Source organism: Bos taurus, chromosome 26, assembly GCF_002263795.3.
Source record: "Bos taurus isolate L1 Dominette 01449 registration number 42190680 breed Hereford chromosome 26, ARS-UCD2.0, whole genome shotgun sequence".
NCBI lineage: Eukaryota > Metazoa > Chordata > Mammalia > Artiodactyla > Bovidae > Bos > Bos taurus.
In genome coordinates, this window is record NC_037353.1 from 17,722,791 (window position 1) to 17,743,490 (window position 20,700).

General features: G+C 48.5%; 1 protein-coding gene across 3 annotated transcripts in view; it reads right to left on the minus strand.

The window, feature by feature from the left end:
- The window catches only part of TLL2 (tolloid like 2), a 144,545-nt gene that overhangs the window by 21,096 nt on the left and 102,749 nt on the right, over positions 1–20,700 (minus strand). For all 3 annotated transcript variants that reach the window (XM_002698408.6, XM_059882003.1, XM_059882004.1), the window contains exons 10-13: positions 15,065–15,167; positions 7,033–7,149; positions 5,722–5,867; positions 4,802–4,997 (exon numbers count right to left, since the gene is read on the minus strand). In XM_002698408.6, the coding sequence (XP_002698454.2) occupies positions 4,802–4,997; positions 5,722–5,867; positions 7,033–7,149; positions 15,065–15,167 (562 nt within the window). The remainder of the gene's footprint in view (positions 1–4,801; positions 4,998–5,721; positions 5,868–7,032; positions 7,150–15,064; positions 15,168–20,700) is intronic.

The following is a 20,700-nucleotide window of genomic DNA, read 5'->3' on the forward strand; positions in this document are numbered from 1 at the left end:
ACTATCTCCCCAAGTAAGCAGGGACGTGAGGTGCTCTGCCTGCTGCCCGGCCAGCAGGCTCTGAGCAGGAAAGCCATCTGGCACCAGAGGAGGGATGCAGAGGCCAACTGGCACCCTGGACAGAGCCATGTGCCAGCTGGGCCCTGGGCAGAGATTCCTGCCAACTGGCACCAAGGCCAGAGCTTCGGTGGCTGGTCCAACTCCTCTGCATGGCCTCTGTAGTTGCTCTTCTAGTTTCTTGCACTGGAGAGTTCCTGACACATGTGCTGGCCCCTGTGTGCTCACAGGACATCCTACTGATGACCTTGTAGGAAAAAGGCTGGAAAAGAAGCTGGCTGTGTCCAGACCTCTACCAAACTGTGCTAGACCCCACGTAACTGCAGAGCCCTTGAAACACAGCTAGTTTACGTTCAGACCTGCTGCGAGGGTAAGACACGCTGGATGTCCACTTAGTGTGGGGCGAAAAAAGCCATAAAATCTCTCCCAATATTTGTATATTGGATCCTACCCGGTGGTCCGGTCCAGTGGTTAAGAATTGGCTGCCAATGCAGTGGACAAGGGTTTGATCCCTGGTCTGGGATGATCCCACATGCCACGGGGCAACTAAGCCTGTGTAACCACCGCTACCGAGCCCGTGCACCCGGAGCCTGTGCTCCAAAACGAGGAGCCACTGCAATGAGAAGCTTCTGCACCCCAACCAGAGAGTAGCTCTCACTCATCGCCCCTGGAAACAAAGCCTGTGTTTAGCAGCAAAGACCCAGTGCAGCCAAAAATAAATAAATAAAAACATATAAAAAATGTAAAAACTTTAAAAAATACTGTGTGTATTGATTACAGATTAACGTGACAGTAGGTTTGATACGCTGGGTTAAATAAAACATGGTATTAAAACTAATTTTGCCTCTTTCTTTCCTCTTCTTCTTCTATCTGTTTTGTAAGGTAGCTGCTAGAAGGTTTAAAGTTACATGCATGGCTTGCATTTGTGACTCGCCTCCTATTTCTGTTGGACAGCACTGCTCTGCACTGTGTTCTCTGGCTTCATTCATACTCGTGGGAACCCTGAAAGGTAGGCAGAGCAGGGAGCAAGAAGCCCAATCCACAAATGAGAATCTGAGCCTTATTCATTCATCCTTTGCCCCATAAGTATTTACTGAACTCACTGTGGGTCTGGCACTAGGAATACGGTGGAGGACAAAGTAGGCAGGATTGAGTCTCAGAAAGGAAAACTGACCTGCCTGAGAGCAGGGAGCTGGCAAGGGGCGTGGGCAGGACTAGACCCCACACTGCAGAGGCTGAAGCCAGGGCCCTTTTCCCTATTCTCTCATGTGTAGAGAAGGTAGAAAGATGATGAGCGTCAGAATCAGATGAAAAATTCAAATCCCTTCACTTTACTTCCCTGTGGCTTTCAGGTCTCTGTAGAGGAAAGACAGTGAGCTGTGGAATCCTACATGTCTGGGGTCTAGTTCTAGCTCAGCCGCCTTAGAGCTTCAGTTTCTTCTGTTTTAAAATGGGGGTAATAACACCAAGCAAGGAGTTTTTCCGAAGACAAAGGGAGGTAATTAATGCAGCTTCTGGCACTCAATAAATGTCTTTTCTTTCTCCTTTAATAGATAGGTCCCAAAGAGGCTTCCACCAGACCTGGCTCCTCTTTGAAGACTCAGGGGTCAAGGTCAATGCTGTATAGTTCTCCTTTTCTAAATGTGGTTCTCTGCAGCCCTTCTTGACATAAAGACAAGCTCAAAAAAGATGTCTTAACTGTGCAGTTAGTATACATGGGCCTCAACACCTTGACGAGCATCTAAAAGGATGTCTGCCAACTGAAAGGTCTTTGAACCTTGTCTGGGTACTCACTCACCCCAACCCCACACTGAGTGAGACCCTCCTCCAACGTCCACACTTCACACAACATCACTGCCCATTGGCTTACAGGTCCCCTTGGTCAGCTTGAGCTCTTGAAGACAATGACCATGTTTTCCTCTTTCCCACAGCCCCTGACACACAGTTTGATGACTGCTGAATAAACGTTAAATGTGGAGTGGGGAGAAGATGGTATTTTGTAACCAGCAAAACAGAGCCAGTTATCACAGCTGGTCAGAGCAGGTCAAGGCTCTCAACTCAGTCCTTTACAAACCAGTTTAGCATCACAGAGAGAAACTTCCCCCACCCCATCGCAATGCCTGCTATCTCCACTAGGGCTGCCACAAAAAAAGCAGAAGGTTCAGTTAAAGTTGAATTTCAGATGAACAATTATTTCTTAGTATAGTATGCAATATTTGGGACACACACTAAAAAGATCATTCTTATCGGCATTTTGAATTTAACTGGGCAAACTATTTTAACTTGTTCAATTTGGAAACCCTTCAATTTTAGCTGGTCTTCTCAAAAATTATAATGCTGATCATCAGTAGAACCAGGAATGAGATGTGAGTGGGCCAGTGCCAACTGGTTACCAGTTATCTTACTGCAAAGAAGTCCCAACACCTAAGACCTGGGGGTGGAAAACAGGGAAGGAGGAGGACAGGAGAATTAGGACAAAGAGAATTAGAATAAAACCTCATGATTATGGGTGACAGATTAACTAAGTTAAACAGGTTAACTAAGTTAACAGGTTAACAAAGTCATTTATATCACAGTCCTGGAACCTAGAATCTGTCACCTTACCCTTACATGGCAAAAGGACTTTGCAGATGTGATTAGATTCGGGTTCTTAAAATGGGAGGTTATGCTGGATCAGCTTGGTGGGCCCACAGTAACAAGGATCCTTCCAACTGAAAGCAGCAAGAGGAGGATCAGGGTCAGAAAAGGAAACATAATGATGGAGATCGAGGTCTATGATGCAGCCTGAGAAGGTCCCAGACACCCTTGCTGGCCTGAAGACCAAAAACACCACCAGTCAAGAAGTGCAGGCGCCTCCTCCCAGAAGCTGGAAAAGGCAAGGATGTCTGAGCTCAAGAACTGGAAGGTGATCACATTTGTGCTGATTTGTTACAGCATTGATAAAAAACTGATACATGGTGACAGCAAGAAAAAACTGTCACAGAATTTTTTCCAGAGAAGAAAATAACTACTTCAGAGATCCCTTCCTCAGCAAAGAAATTAACAGGACTAGACAGGATACCATGTCTACTCACGTAACGCTATTTCATTTCTTCCTGACAATAACTCTGAGATAAAGTAGTACTGTCATTTCTACAGGTGGAGAGACTGGGACTCAGGATTTGTAACTTGCTTAAGACCACCCAGCCGCCGTGGCTGCTAAGTCAGACGGGGGTTTCCCCAGGCTGGGAGACGCACGTGCAGTCTGGGCTAGGGTGGGGAGGGGGCTGTGACTTTCCTGGGATCTCTACTAAGACCCCCACGTTCTTCTTTCCACTACGATCACTAACCTAACTGCAATACACGTGCTGTGGCTTGGTTTTCTGTTTTTTGCTTCGATTTGCCTGGGAAAGTAACTGGAGACTTTGTCTCCAGTTGTTCAGAATGGTATGCTTCTTGCTCTGTTTTGGTTTGCTGTCGTCAGACGCCTCAAAGCAGGAAAAAATAACATTCCCACACACTCATGTGGCGCTTCTCAGCTTATGAAGTGTCTCCACAGCCATTAGTTCACTGGGGCTTCACTGCTGGTTGGGGAAAATGGGCAGATTTCCTTCTCCTTGTTTTACAGAGAGGAACACTGAGGCTTCAGCAAGGACAAAGGGATGCCGGCTCAGGTCACACAGCTGGAAATGGGCTCTTCTGACACCATCTGCTCACCTAAAACCTGGGAGAATGGGATAGAAAGGGGGCAGATGGAGAGACGGAGTAAGGAAGGGACCAAGATTTCTGGGTCAGCACAGCCAGGAGCCCGGGAAAGGAGGGAAGAGGGAGGGAGTTACTGATCTGTCACTCCAGTTACAGACTGGATATATCCGTTCAGTGGCTACTGGTGTGCTGGTGGGCGCCCAACCCAAATGCATTGTGGAATAGCCTATATTCCTTCTTAGCAAGTGGTCTGAGGAATTCCAGGGTGCTGAGAGTGGAGAAGGCAGACCTGTCCATTGAAAAGTGTCTTAGGAAGCTGTTCTGCTGGGGCCAGGAATGATGGTCTTCCCATACCACTCTGGGTCTGATTTTATCAAGAACTTGCAGAGCAGTCAGTCCCTAATGCAGCACAGATATTCATTTCCTGAGCACCAAACCCTCTCAATCTCCCCAACAAGCCCTGCCCACTTGAGCATAGACTTGCAAGCTGGGAGCTGATGCTTCAGGAGCCAAAGACCTGGGCTGCCTCTCTACCCCATATCAGGGAATGCAAGGCAGTGTTTTGGAGAGAGTTTGTTTAGGAGTCAGACTGTGACTGGATTCTTGGTCTGCCGCTTAACTATCTGAACAACCCCGAGCCTGCCTTTTTAAATCTTGATCGAGGGCATTAAATGACATAGTGTAAATCAAGTACCTTGCACAGTTCCTGACACAATAGGTGCTCTATTAATGATAGTGACCACACAAGCAAAAATTGTTATCAATGCTCAGTTTCACTAAGGTTCATGAAGCTGAACTTGTAAACTAATAAACCTAATTTCCAAGTGCAGCAGCAAAACTTTCTGCCACAAAGACAGAAGCCAAGGCTAAGCCTGTTCCTGAGTCAGTGGAGAACTCTCTCTATTGGGGAATCTATGCACAGCTCTTTGCATAAACGGCTCGCTGCCTCCCCACTGCAGGGAGCTTTGTTTGGTGCTAAGGTTTGTGAGTTTAGTGATTCTTAGGCCGGGGGGCAATACCTCTTCCTGTGTCTAAAATGGAAACAACTGCTAATTCATACCCTTGAAAAAATTGGCTGCAAAGCCAGCTTTATTGATAGAGCCGTCGGACACGAACTTCATCCACATTCTATTGGAGCTGGACTTCACATCGTCTGGCTTCTCATAGCCACAGAAGTGGCCGATCAGGGCGCTGTCTTCCGTGAAGCCGTCACGGATTTCCAGGTAGTCATATGCACAGCTGTCATGCCTTTCGATCTAAATGGAGAAACAGAGGCAACGTGGAAGATAGCAGCTCGGCCTCAAGGTTTTCAATCTAATAAATATCACTCTTAAAAACCTAACCAGGAGGCCAAGGGCCCAAGTGTGTCCTGAAACTTTTCCAAGCTGTCTCCTACTTGCTTAAGGCAAGGATGAATCAAGCTGCAAAGACATTAAGTCATGATAAACTGGGAAAAAAGAGTCAATAAAATGCCCTGGGATCCCATTCTAGACTTTTGCTTCAATGAAGGCTTTTGCTTCTGAAGGCTCTCCAGCAGCAGCCTTCAGAAAGAAGGCAGATGCAATTTCAAAACCTGCAGAGGTTTTGATACCAGATGTCCTGGCAAAATGCGCCTTGGACTTGAAATAGCCTCTTGGGTTCCTGTTTTCAACCCCAAACTGGAAACTCGTCTGTGTAGAGCAGTGTCTAAGACCAGCAGTTGCTGCTGCTAAGTCACTTCAGTGGTGTCCGACTCTGTGCGACCCCATAGACAGCAGCCCACCAGGCTCCCCCGTCCCTGGGATTCTCCAGGCAAGAACACTGGAGTGGGTTGCCATTTCCTTCTCCAATGCATGAAAGTGAAAAGTGAAAGTGAAGTCGCTCAGTCGTGTCCGACTCTTAGCGACCCCATGGACTGCAGCCTACCAGGCTCCTCCATCCATGGGATTTTCCAGGCAAGAGTACTGGAGTGGGGTGCCATTGTCGACCAGCAGTACTCACCTCAAAAGCTTGGAAGGTAAGCCCCACGTGATACCCCTCAGAAACGGTAATCCTCCAAACACATTCCTTGGAAGGTCTGTAATCATCCGGGTAGTTAGGAGATTGAATCTGACCGGCGTCTTTGTTAATGTCTCCCCCACAGGTAGCTTTAGAAAAAGAGCCAGGAGGAAGGGGGTCCCCGTCAGAGCTTATTAAGGGAGTACACCGCTAGGTGGCTCCACTTGCCAACATTTTCATTTCCAATGGACTGATGCCTCCAGAAAGGCATAGTTCCCTGTGTTTACAACTCTGAATTTTTCTCATATAAAGAAAATAACCATGGAGAGTAGTGGCTCTCTACCTTTGCTGGGCATCACAATCACCTGGGAGATTTTTTCAAGCTCTGGGAACAGGGGCCACACCTCCAGAAGTTCCAATAGTGTGCAGGTATGGGGGGGTGGTGTTGAGGGAGGGGTCCCAGAAGCAGTGATGTCTGACTTCCCTCGTGACCCTGCTGCAGAGGAAGGAGGGCCACGGGTAGAGACTGATGTATACATACGCACACTCGTGCTATTTCCTTTATAAAAACAAAACTTGGGACTTCCTTGGTGGTCCAGTGGCTAAGACTCTGAGCTCCTAATGCAAGGGGCTCAGGTTTGATACCCTAGTCGGGGAAGTAGACCCCACATGCCACAACTAAAAATGTCCCACATGCTGTAACTAAGACCCGGTGCATCCAAATAAGTAAATAAAAAACAAAAACGTGGGCCTCTCCAAAATCACAATCTAAGTCCCCAAGGGACTTTTCCTCTGGGGGAGGGAGGGCACAGGGTTATGTAGCCAGAGAGACCCAATATGTAGAATAGACGGAAGCAGAACTGCCCTGGTCGCTGCTGCCTAGAGCCCAGACCTCTTGGTTTCTTCAACCACCATGGTGGCCTCACAGGCCCTTCCAAGAAATTAGTTGGAAATTTCTGGACATTGTCCAAAGTCCTTGTTTCACAAATGAAACTCAGAGAGGTTGGATTCTTTGCTCAGAATCCAACTCAAAGCTACTCAGAGGTGGCTTGCATTTCCACAGGTTCTCTAAGCCCCCAGCACTGTCCCCGCTGGAGTCTAATGGGCGTTGAGCAGTGTAGTGACAGGTAGACTGCCTGTGCTGAAGGGAGCCCAGCTGGCCTCTCTGCTTCCAGACATGGAGAGAGGGGGTGGTGGCTACCCCACCCTCATGGCACCGGCAGCTGCTTCCCGGGCCAGGGTGGGAAGGGCTGCACGGGAAGAACAGAGGTACGTCAGGAGCCATACTGGCGGCCTCTCCCCTCCTGAACAAACCTTCATATACCGCGAAGAAGCCCTTGCCCAGGATGTTGCTGCTGCTCCGGAATTCCACCCAGAGGCGGCTGTCCGTGGAGGTGAGGGGCTCTGGGACTTTGTCGCCACAAAACCTACCTGGGAAAGGGAAAGAACTGTCAGGCTGCTGGCAGATGGCAAGGAGGGGCTCAGCACAAGCAGAGAGAGAGAGAGGGCGGTGCTGCTTCAGATGAGGTTCAAGGGGAGCAGTCCTCACTGGAGGACTCATCCTGTAGCACTGAAGGATGAAAAGCTGGAATGGAAACAGTGACTGCTGGTGTGCCTCCTTCCGGAGAGTCTCAGACGCCAATCAACGAATACCCAGCATGTGGCCTCTCCCCTGCCAGGGGGTCACGATGAGTGCTAAGGGGTAGGAGGACATCTCAGCAAGGCCAGGGGTGGGGTGGTGGTCTGAGCGAGTGATGAGGGTCCCCCATTGTATTTCTACTACATACATAGCCTTCTATTTGAGGGGCATGCCTTATACCTTCCTTGCCCCAGGAAGGGTTGCCAGAGGACACAAGATGACGTGATCAGATCTTCTTGGCTTTTGAATTCCACGAGTCTGGTCACAACACCAAAAATTTAGGGAAGTACTCAGTAAATAAGAGCACATTGCCTTCCCCTTGTTGTCTTAGAAAGATTCCTGGGATGGAGAAGCAAGGGGCTAGGGGGCAGAGAATTGGAGAGGGCACCATGGGACCTCCGAAAGGACCTGGTGCCCCAGGTGGACAAGGGTGATCGATGCCCCAGGGAGGTTTAAGGAGTTGGGAGGAGCAGAGATCTGTAACCCCGGGAGCAGTTCCTGGCAGAGCCTTGAGGGCAACAAGACCCTGGATCCCCCATGTCCCACCTGGGCTCAGAACAGGAGTGTCTATATGGTTTCTTAGGACATTAGGGCAGGAGACAGGCAGGCAGAGTTCTTCAGGAAAAGCAGGACAGGATGGCAGCAACAGGACTCCTGGGAAGGGGATAGAAGGAACCTTCCCATGGCCCAGAGGGCCTGGACAGTCATTGACTGTCTCCCATAGAACGTCTTCTAGGGAGATACAGACTCGGCACTGATCTACATGGGCCTGGAGAAGTTGAGACAGGATAAGGCACAACAGCCACTTAGATGCCAGAGGACTGGAGACTAGAGGGGGATGAGGCCGAACCAGGAATGCCAGTCGGGATAGCAATGCAGATGCCCCTGGGACACCAGGCCCTGGCACAAAGTGTGCCCCCTACTGGCACTCTGGTGGGGGGACACAAATTGAATTCAATTAAGTTCCCACTATCTGATGCAAAGGGGCTCATAATTGCTATTGAACTTGTGTTACTGAATATACAAATAAATGTGTATTACTTAAGCTTATGAATACATTCTATGAAATCCGGACCTTTTACAGAGGAAAAGGGGGAAGGTCAGGCCTTCCCAGAGCACGGTCATCCTTGACTATTATCACTTCCAATGCCACATAAGGATAGCAGCACAGCAAGAACAGAGATGGGGGTGGGGCGGGAGGTGGGCTGAGTCACACTGATCAGCTCACAACACAGACCAGCCAAGGTCTATTTGGATGGAAAGCCCATGGTTCTGCCAAGTGCTAACAGTATGAGTCACTCAAAAGTCCATTTAACATTGTGGGGGAATGGGGAATGACTGTGAATGGGTATGGGTCTTCTTTGAGGGCTGATGAAGATGTTCTACATCTGTGGTGACGGCTGTACAAATCTGTGAGCATGCTAACACTGCTGACATGCGTGCTTTAAATGCAGAGTTGTATGGTGCGTGAATTTCATCTCCAAAAACCATTTTAAAGTTCATTTGACAGGTAGTTAATGGGTATCCTTCTATTGCCTTTCTGAGAAATGCAGGAGTGAGATTGGGAGGAATAAAAGCCACTATGTAATAAAAGCCACTTGCTATTGGCCAACGGGGGTCAACACAGAGGTGTTAAGGGTGACACAGAGGGTAGAGGCTCCTAGTTCAGCTCAGTTCAGTCGCTCAGTCGTGTCCGACTTTGCGACCCCATGGACTGCAGCACGCCAGGCTACCCTGTCCATCACCAACTCCCGGAGCTTGCTCAAACTCATGTCCATCGAGTCAGTGATGCCATCCAACCACCTCATCCTCTGTCGTCACCTTCTCCTCCTGCCTTCAATCTTGCCCAGCATCGGGGTCTTTTCCAGTGAGTCAATTCTTCACAACAGGTGGCCAAAGTATTGGAGTTTCAGCCTCCTTTAGGATGGACTGGTTGGATCTCCTTGTAGTCCAAGGGACTCTCAAGAGTCTTCTCCAAAACCACATTCAAAAGCATCAATTCTTTGGTGCTCAGCTTTCATTATAGTCCAACTCTCACATCCATACACGACCACTGGGAAAACCATAGCTTTGACTAGACGGACCTTTGTTGGCAAAGTAACGTCTCTGCTTTTTAATATGCTGTCTAGGTTGGTCATAGCTTTTCTTCCAAGGAGCAAGTATCTTGGAAGGCTCCTAACCTTCCAATTCTGGCTGCCTGTAGCCTTTTGGATCTGGAGAGCTTAATAAGATGAGCTGAAACTGTTGTTGAGAATCGAGCAGGGAAAAATCCATCAGATGCTTCTACACTTCCAGTAACAGCTCCTTCAGCATCACCAGTTAGTACCAATTAGTTTTTGGAAAACAACATGTAAACCTGGGGAGGTATTTCTCACCAGTGAGGAGACAGAGCCGCTGAATGCTGGTTCACAAAAGGAACGGTTTCTCAGCCAAACCCAGTTTCAAGTCCAAATTCCTCCTTTTAAAATCCCAGCTGTCACAGCTGCTGGGGATGTTTCCAAAAGAGAGAGGGACTTCCACCGCCTTGTTGCTTAAGAACCCAACCAGATGAGACTGAACCACCCACCCTGGGGCCACAGGACACCTGCCTCCGCTCCACTATCTGGGAGGAGGTAGAAATGAGCAGCTCAGCTGGATTTACTGCCTTGTGCTCGTGTGCTCAGTCGCTCACTCGTGCTGGCTCTTCACAGCCCCGTGGACTGTAGCCCGCCAGGCTCCTCTGTCCATGGGGATTCTCCAGGCAAGAATACTGGAGTGGGTTGCCATGCCCTCCCCTCCAAAGGATCTTCCCAAACCAGAGGCTGAACCCAAGTCTCCTGCATTGCAGATTCTTTACTGTCTGAGACACCAGTGAAGCCCCTTTACTGCCTTGGCAGAGCTAGACTTGGTAGAATAAATCACAAATTATTTCTAAGCAAAATCTCCCCAAATCACCTTGCAATTCTTAATCTGAACCTCCTGCACTGTCCCTAGACTGGTGTCACCAGACTCTTACCTTCACAGTAATGGTTCTAATAAAAGCCCCCTTTTAAACTGAGCTACTCTATACCAGACACTGTCCTATGCACTTTATATAGATTATCTATTTGTCTCCCTACTACCTTTTGAAGTAGGTGCTATTATTAATCTCGTTTCTGGAAAAAAAACTGAGCCTTGGAGAATTTGAGTTGAATTATATTCAATTTATAGAGGAGGAAATGGCAACCCACTCCAGTATTCTTGCCTGGAGAATCCCATGGACAGAGGAGCCTGGAAGGCTACAGTCCATGGGGTCACCAGAGTCAGACACGACTGAGCGACTAAACCACTACCACCATACTCAAGTTATGCTCAAGATTGTAACCCTGGAGTAGGAAATGGCAACCCACTCCAGTATTCTTGCCTGGAAAATTACATGGACAGAGGACCTTGCAGGCTGCAGTCCATGGGGTCACAAAGAGTCAGACATGACTGAGCGACTGAGCACACTGGTGCACATTCAAGATTGTAAGTGCAGCAGGATTCGAACCTAAGCAGCCTGAGATCTTGACCTTCAGCCCCAGTCTAACCCTCTTCATCATGCTCACCATTAGTGCCGCCCACCATCCAAAGGAACGTCTCTGTTTAGGACTCGGTTCTAAATACTGTACATTTTTGGATCAATAGACATCAAATCTGTTCTCTGGGAATGTAATCACTATTTCCATTTCCCAATTTGGAAACAGACACATTGGAATGATGATCAAAGACTCAAACCATAGAGCAAGCCTGTGGCAATGCCGGGCATGCCAACTTGCCTCATGCCATGGGTTCTGCTCATTTGGGAGGCTGCCCCCGGCCCAGGGAGCCCCCAGTAGTGGGGCCACGCGACACTGATTGGCCGGCCTGGCCTTTCTGAACTTCCCTCCCCACTTCAGGGAAAGGGGGGGAAAAAGGCTTTTGTGCGCATTGTGGTGGTACAGAATGCCCAAGGATGGTTCTGCATACAAAAGTGCATTGTTAGAGTAATGCCTCTAGCAGAAAGAAGGGAGGAGAATCCAATTAATAGGCCAGCATTTCAGGTTACTGGATGAGTTCTGTGCAGCCATCTTTCTCCCCTCTCTAGGTGCAAACTCATCAGTGACCCTCGCAACTGAAAAAATGAATCTGCTACCTTTAAGCAGGCGTGAAATGTTCTCAATCTACTTACATTTCCCTTTAATCAGGATGTGAAAAGCCGGGTCCCAAACAGCCTCCTCCCAGGGAGACTAACAGGCTGGACAGAAATTGGACGAGAGAAAGGTGTCAAATTCCTAAACTGAACTCTGGTTCCCGCCTTTGGAGGAGGAGTTTAATAAGGATATCAAGAAGAGGAAATGCAGATGAGGACACTACAAGAGGACTCCATGGGGAGTCATAAAGGGTTCATTCATAAAAAGTTATGCGTCCATTATGCCTGGAGTTTCACACACTGCCCTGGGAAAATATGCAATGCACAGTTTTTCAGAGCAAGATGCATACTTTCACAATCCGCTCTAATCCGCTCTCCCTCCTGCCAAAGGGGCATTGACCTGCCTCCTCGCGGCAGATTTCATGGCACTGACCCCTCCCAGGGACCAGCTCGGCCTACACAATGCACTTGTTCCAAACACAAAAGTTCACTAACAACTGCATTTGGAAACATCAGAGCAGGCCAAATAGTTGGCAAAGGAGAACTCCTGCAAATGAAGAATGACGGTTACAGGCGCTGGGCCATGCCTTGGCTGCAGCACACTTGGCACACACACACACAGACGCACACACACAAATACCTACACACACTCACTGCAAAAGTGTAAAATCTGAGCAAAACAAAAAACCCACACACAAAAACCATCACTGACAAAGACGAACAGCAAAAGCCCCATCGAATCAATGAACGTGTGGTCAGAGTTCCCAGGATCTGTAGTGAGAAAATTCTTGTTTCAAGTTCAAGGGGTGGCTGGAAATCCTTCTGTCTGTGCCCATTTTCAGGAGCGTGCCTTGGCCCTCTCCAGGGAACTTTAGGAACGGAGAGCGTCCCCCCTCCAGAGCTTTTCAAGTCTATCACGTTCCCTAGGGGGTATGGGGTGCCAGATTTAACAAACAAAAATACAGGAAGCCCAGTTCAATTTGAATTTCAGATAAACAACGAATCACGCATTTTTATCTGGCAGTCCTATGGGGAGTCCCTTCTAGGTTCACAGTCCCCTCACCCCATCAGCGGGACTTCTAAGTTCTGAACTGATCTCAAGCCACTGGCAGGCTGTGTGGCCCTGGTGAGTCAGCCCGCTCTGGGGAGTGTGGGTTTCTCATGAGGGTGTGTGATGAAGGGACTCAAAGGTCCACACGATTCCACATTCTCAAGAAACTCCTCCCACACAGCATTTTTTAAAATTCAATTATGAAATATTTGGTTGCATTCTTATAAAAAAGCCAAATAATCCAGAAGTACACAAACCAAACCATGAGGTTGCCCCCTCCCCAGCTTTCTTTCTCCAAGGCAACCACCTTCTTTAGTTTGCTGAGAGCCCTTGCAGCCCCGTTTCTGTGTATTTGGTACTAGACAAGTACACATGCACAAATATTATCGGTAAGTGAGATCATTCCCTGACCCACCACGTGGAGATCCTGATTCAACAGTTTCCCAGGAATCTCATAGGAATCTTCCCCTCTGACGCTAGGGTGCAGTCAGGTTTGGAACCTCTGCGACCAGAACAGCAGTCCTGTTTTTATTTTGTTGCACCCAGTCGGTGCTACCTACAAAGCCATGCCTCCCCAAACACACTGCGTCTGCTCACGTTGGACAGGAAGCAGAAACCCAGGGCAGACAGCCTCCACCCTGCCATCGGGGGGCACAGCCCATCTGTCCCGAACTGCACACACTCCTGTCTGTCTGTGCCTGGCCTGGGAATCAGTTTCTTGCCCTGCTTTCCTGGACCACCGACTACCTGACTGACCCCCCTACCAGTGATAACCTGGCACCCTGCACTCAAAGCCGGCTCTGGCTATGTTCCCACCCCAGAGGACACAAATACCTACCTATTTGTACCTCTAGGAAGTTAAGCTCATGGCCCTCTGGACTGAGAGGACTTGTGTGCCCTTCGCAGCAGTAGCTGACCTGGCTGAGACCCTTTGGCCATATGGAAGCTTAGTATCTGCCAGGCCCCCTGGGTCCAGCCAGACCTTCCATCCCTGTCTCTCCTGAGCTATTCTGAAATCTGACAGGAAGCTGGGCTTGGTCTGGCAGGGAAACTCCCCACCTTAGCGCTCTCCACTCTTTCCTGCTTCCATCTTTAGCCAGCTCACTAGAAGTATCACAAGTATGGCTTTTTGCCCACGTGAAGATCTGCCAGGGACAAAGTTTGCAGAGAGAACTTAGAGTGGTCCACCTCAGAAGCCCACCCTGAACTGCCATCTATAAACAGCCCGCTGTCAGTAGAGACCCTCCCAACTGACTCCTTAGGCTCTGCTCCTCTTTCTGGTTCCACCATGGTTGACATTCCTGGGCCAAATGAGCCCTCATGTCCACTGTCCTGACACCAATGCCATCAAGCCTCTATATGACCTTAACTTTCCCTGGTCACCCTTAGAGATCTCTCTTCTGGTGATCAATCCTGAGTGAACCGACCTTTCTCTTTATGCCACCTGCCCACTGCCTCTCACTCAAAGGCCCACCTGCCTTTTCATCGATGAGTTCATGTACTGTTCATCTTCTCAAAAGAATACATGTTTATCAGAGAAGAATTAGAAAATACAGCTAAACCAGGAACAGAGAATAAATTTTTATATCCATCATCCTGAAATAACCACTGTTATTTATTTACATTTCTAACTTTACTTAATATTTATATTGTAGGTCATAAAATGGTTCCTTTCAGTTGAATCCAGCCTGCATGATTGTTTTAAGTAATTTTGCTTTGGGTAACTCGAGTCAGAATATTTTCTGTTTAGTTTGCCACACTCCCCACCACTCCTTACTTTATTATACCAATGCCATCTCTCTCATTTATACCTTACTCCCACTGCTGCTGCTAAGTCGCTTCAGTCATGTCTGACTCTGTGCGACCCCATAGACGGCAGCCCACCAGGCTCCTCTGTCCCTGGGATTCTCCAGGCAAGAATACTGGAGTGGGTGGCCATTTCCTTCTCCAATGCATGGATGCATGCTAAGTCGCTTCAGTCGTGTCCAACTCTGTGCAACCCTATGGAAAGCAGCCCTGAAGGCATCTGATTTTGCAATGCTTCATAATATATATGCTTTTGTTAAAACAGAATCTTACTGCATATCCATTTTGCAACACTTTTTGCACAGCAACGTACAACAAACATCTCTCTGTATCAATAAATAGTCCAGCTTTGTTTTTAATGGCTGGATAGTTTTCCATGGAAAAGATGTATTATAATTTATTCATCTAACCCCTACTGTTGAATACTTAAATTGTTTTCAATGTTTCCTGCTTCAATGAATGTCCCTGTAGCGAGAGCTTTGCACACTTCCTTAATTAGTTCCCTAGGATAAACTCCAAGAAGTGGAACGGCTGGGTCAAAGAGTATTCGCAGTTTTAAAAGCTTTTAACATGTGCGGCCAAATGGAGTGTTCAGAGTTTTACAACGACACCAACCCGTGAGAGCTTCCTGTGACTGGTGGATGGCCCCTTCCAAACATTTAAGAGCATCCCAGAGAGCATCTGAGCATGCCCCTCTTGAGGCTCTCTGAAGTCAACTCACCCAACAGGGGGGCTTTTCTCCAGTAACCATCCCGGACCTCCACGTAGTCGTACCAGCACAGGCGGCTTTTAAACAAATCCATGGATGTGAAGTTTAAGACGATCTGTAAAGAGTTACCGTAAAGTGAGTTTTGGCAGCCAAGTCTGAGGAGTTTTGAAGATACATCTTGCATAGCGGTGTTCTCACGTTACCCTTTAGCATACAGAGCTCTCAGACCACAGTAGGAGTGTCCTCTCAAAAATGCATTCACAGGAAACCTCGTGACATTAAATAATAAACCTTAAACAGGATGAGGAGTAAACAGAGGAGATGGGTTCTATGGTTCTGTCTGGGGAATAACTTGAGCTTTTGAAGTCGCTTAGTGGTTTACAGAAAGCAAGACGCATTAAAAACACAGGCCAGGATGCGTTGAGACTGGGGATTTGGGAGGAGGTAAGGGGTCAGTGAAGTTTAGAGATACGAAAAGATCTTAAAACATCATCAATCATTCTAAAGGGCCCGGGGTGAGCCTGAGTGCATCCGAGCATCTCTGTGATCAATGTTCCCCTGGTTGTGACCTCACTCTTCTGAGGTGTGGTGTGTTAATAACCTTCCTACAGTTTCGTTCATTCATTCATTCATTCCACCATTGTTAGCTGACCGCCTACTGTGTGCCAGTCTGTGTCGGCCAATCAAGATAGAAATGTCAGTAAGACAGAGTTCTTGCCTGTAAGCTCTTGCCTGTAAGTTCTCTGCCAAAACTCAGAGAAGGAGGACAGATGTGCTAAATCAATTAGAACACTATGGAAGAAATGCTGAAGACAGGGATGGACAGAAAGGCATTCTGGAGCTTCGAGGAAGGAGAACTAGATTCTGCCCTGGGGACAAGGAGAAGGTTTCTTGGAGGAGGTGGCATTTAACCTAAGGGGAACGGGGACGAAGGGGTAGAGGAGGGCCAGATGGAATTTTGGTGCGAGGCCTTGACAGGAGCAGACCAAGGAGACACCTAGGGAACTGTGCTGAGTGTTCAGTAGAGGTCATTGTGTGCACGTCTGGAGTGAAGGGGCAGGAGAGGCGAGGAGGGAGGCTTCAGTTCCTTTGGACAATCTTCAGACCCTCCTGAGGCCATTCAGTCGGTGCCTTAGTCCACAAGTGATGGAAGGGGCTGGGTGGCCCTGCAGGCTCAGCACGTGGGCCCTGCGCCCCTTCCAGCCCAGACCGAGGTCAAGTTTGCTCTCTCCCCTCACCCCTGCTTGGACCCCACCTTGCATGGTGCCCAGGACTGTCTGGCTGCAGCTCTCCGGTGGGCTCCTTGTCTGTTGTGCTTGACGTGTCCTCATCTGTCACCTCTCAGCTCTTCTTCTCTCTAGAGTCCTGCATAAGGCCAATGCCCCAACCCCTGCAACCCCTGAAGTTTTCCCACCCAGGGCGGTGGGGGGTTTGCTCACAGTCAGTTCATCTTTTTCTAGCATCTTCACTCTCCTGCCTCCACTGACCACTTTCTTTTCTGTTCTTATAGCCCTGGGTCTTACATCTCTAAGTAAAACTTTGGGCTGGAGGCTTTGCGGTGCTCTCCTGGCCACATGGAAAGCACTTGGGTCTTGTCCTCATTCCCTGGCCTCTCTGCTTGGAATCTCTCCTCTCTGGTTTTTGCCATGGCAGCCTGTGCTCTGTCCACTGTTCTCTCTCTTCTGTTGGCCCATTCACTGTGTTGTTCAGTCACCGAGTCGTGTCTGACTCTTCGCGACCCCATGGACTGCAGCACACATGCTTCCCTGTCCCTCACCATCTCCCAGAGTTTGCTCAAACTCATATCCATTGAATCGGTGATGCCAATAACTAGAGGGCACCTCAAAAGAAAAACATCGTCCTCCCAGCTTCCCTGTCTGTAGGGGACACCTTCACCCCAGTCACTGAGGTGCCCTACCTCGGAGTTAGTTCTCCTCGGCCTCCACTGTTTAGGCCAGCGCTGATGGACTTTCTTCTTTTGAGATGTCGGAGTCCCTGCTATGAGCCATCTCGCTCCCCTTCACCAGGCCTGCTGCGCCCCCATCCATTCTGCACACAAGGTCTTCTGGATCAGTCCTGCACTTACAGCTCATGTTTACCAGCTCCCTCCTGTGCTCAGAAAACTTCAGTGGCTACCTATACACCTGTCTCATAAACTAAACTTGGCTTACTTTTCAGAGCCTCCAGCACCCAGCCTACCTGACCTTGTTTTCTAGGTACACCCTGATGTATCTGTGCTAATGGGTCCTTCCCAGACCCAGATCGGGGGCCCCTCCCTCCTCCCTGAGGCCTTCCCTGATTGCCCAGATAAACCTGACTTTCCCTCTTTGGAGCTTTCCCCCTCTTAGAGTGATTCTAGAGCAGGTGAACTCCCCCCTCTCTCTTAGAGTGATTCTAGAGCAGGTGAACTCTCCCCTCTTAGAGTGATTCTAGAGCAGGTGAACTCTCCCCTCTCTCTTAGAGTGATTCTAGAGCGGGTGTTTTTAGGGGCAGGAAGATCTGGATTTCTTTCCAGCTCTGAAATCTTGGGAAAATACTTTCCCCTTGGACCTTTAGCTTTCTCACCTGTAAAACAACATGCCCACCACTGGATTTTTGACGGGACTGCATGAGAAACTGTATATGGCATGTATAGTGCCATGCCTGGACATCACAGACACTCGATAAAGGGTGATTTAAAAAAATCAAGCCACACTGCGTGTACATGGTGTACTAAGGGCTCTTTGTAGCCTATCTTGAGAGTGCCCACAGTGCCACAGTTCAGGTCTCAGGACAAGCAGCACCATCTTCGACAAAGCCCTATAATCTCCTAGGAAGTGAAGTCAGTACCGGAAAATAACTGGCCAGCTCACCTCCTGTGCTGTAGAGTGTGTGTGTGTGTGTGTGTGTGTGTGTGTGATACTCTTCTTTCAACCTGCCTGTGGATTGAACTCACTTCAGAAGTTAAAAAAAGTACTGGTGCTGAGCAAATGCCCCTCCTTCAATTAAATCAGACTCCCTAGGGGTGAAGAAAGGACTCTCAACTCTGTCTCTTGAAGACAGAGGTTATACCTTAGATTTCTTTCATCTCTCTCATAGTGCTGGAATTCAGGAAGGAAGGGCTCGGTAATCCTTGCTAACTGGTTGCAATATAATTCTTTAGCCTTTGCTTTGAAAAATTTCAGAACGGAAATGTTATTGCAACCTCCTCAGCAACATGTTCACAATGTAAATGAATGGATAATTATTCAGGCTAATTATTTAGGTATATTAGTGAACCACAAAGACCACAGGGGAAGAGGTTGATGCACAGGAGGCGAAACTCAAATCAATCAAGTTTGCTGATTACTAACACCTCTGGAGAAGGCTGGATGAATCCAAAGTTGAAATAACTGGGGCTGGAATTTCAATGATATATTCTCCCTGCTCCAGTCAGCATATATATTCTCCCTGCCCCAGTCAGCATTTATAATTAGGGCTTGGTGAATCTTCTGCTGTTCACACATATCACATAGCCTCTGCTATTCAGGGCAATTCAACAATTTAGGGATTACCACATCCCTTCCTCTTCCTCCTCCTCCTCCTTCCTGCCTCCCTCCCCTGAAGCCTCCTGCAGGCACAAGGACAGCAAACCTGCTCAAGGCAGACTGGTCTGAAGTCTCTTAGGTTCAAGATGATAACCATGCTGTTATAAATGCCTAGAGCCAAAGGAAGGATGTGAGCATGTGGCTGCTGTGTGTGTGTGCATGTGAGTCTGTGTGTGTGAATGCATGTTTAAATGTCTAGCCTGTCCCCTTTGTGGAATAATTTAGGATGATTAACTATCCAGGCTCTCCAAATCAAATTGCCTGGGGTCAAGTCCCAGCTCTACAACAAAGGAGTAGCCTTAGGCAAATTCATTTCCTTACCTGCAAAATGAGTGTGGTAATAGTCACAGGAAGTGAGGATTAAATGAGAGACTCCACATGCTAGGCGGAGAACAATGCCTAGCCCGTAGAAAGTGCTCACAGTGGTTCCGAGCCATCACTTCTCTCTAGTTATCACAATATTTTTAACTTAACATTTAAGTGGACATTTTTTTGAATTGATGAATTAGGAATATTCTGAAGAATGGCTACAGGTACCTGAAAATCTAAACCCCCCCCCCACTGCACCCCCAACTATAATTTTTTCCATTCGGCCACTCATCTATCTACACGTCCACAAATACTTATTGTGTGACTCTGTACCACGGGCTGTATTGAGTGTTGGGGGTGGACCATGTCTTTGGTCAAGGAATTTAGGGTCTAGAAAGGGAAGAGCCATATAAGTCAGCAGTCAAGATACTGTGAGACAAGTCATGACAGGTATAACTGTAGGAAGCTAGACTCAAGGGGCAGAGAGGACATTTCACAGGTAGCTGCGTCTAGGTTGAGAGTGTTGCAGGAAGGAGAACCCCTTCCAGGGCCCGAAACTGGGCTCTTGTCTAACACTCGGAAATGAATTGTCCGAGGAGACACATGTGCTGACAAAGCCAGAGATTTTATTGGGCAAGGGCACCCGGGTGGAGAGCAGTAGGGTAAGGGAACCCAGGAGAACTGCTCTGCCGCGTGGCTCGCAGTCTCGGGTTTTACGGTGATGGAATTAGTTTCCGGTGGTCTTTGGCCAATCACTCTAATTCAGAGTCTTTCCTGGTGGCGCACGCATCGCTCAGCCAAAACGGATGCTAGCGAGAGGGATTCTGGGAAGTGGACGGACACGCAGTGTCTCCAGGAAAGACTCTGAATTAGAGTGATTGGTCACAGACCACCCGGAAACTAAACCCATCACCATAAAACCCGAGACTGCGAGCCACGCGGCAGAGCAGTTCTCCTGGGTTCCCTTACCCTACTGCTCTCCACCCGGGTGCTCTTGCCCAATAAAATCTCTGGCTTTGTCAGCACATGTGTCTCCTCGGACAATTCATTTCTGAGTGTTAGACAAGAGCCCAGTTTCGGGCCCTGGAAGGGGTCCTCCTTCCTGCAACAAGAGGACCTGAAGGACCTTTGGTTTTGTAGAGATGTGTAGGGGAAAAAACCAAACTTCGAGGTGCAGAAGCCCCAGTTCCCAGTTCTATATCCTATAGTGGATAGGGGCAATTTTTTAAATGTCTGAGACTCAGATCCTTTGTTCATATAAGGGAAACAAGAAGATGAACCTGGCAGAAGGGTTCAGAATACACCACCCCTGCACCAGGGCAAAAGAGACCTGCCCTGGGCTCAACTTTAGAGGGCTGTGGAATTTTCAGAACCAAAGGAATGTGCCTTCCCAGGATTTTCCCAGGTCCTACACCTTAAACTGCACCCAGGACAGGAATCCAGGGTGTGCAATGATCTCTGCCTCGGATCCACCCTCCCAAAGGTGGACAACACAGACGGCCAGTCCACTTCCACTGGAAGGGGAGCCCAGCAACAGCTGTTTGCAAGGTAGGTGTGGAGAATGCTTGGGACTGTGGGCTGGGGGGTGCCCTAGTTGCTCCTAGATGGAACTGGGGCTGGGAAGAGGAGAAGGGGACAGCCATGGTTGGGGGCTAACTTTCCTTATAGTACCACTTTGATACACAGCAGTCTGAGGTGTCCAGAAATTTTAAGTTGGTCTCTTGCCTTCCAGAGCATCCTGCTGGTGTCTTTATCAAGGTAGGAGGATAGCGC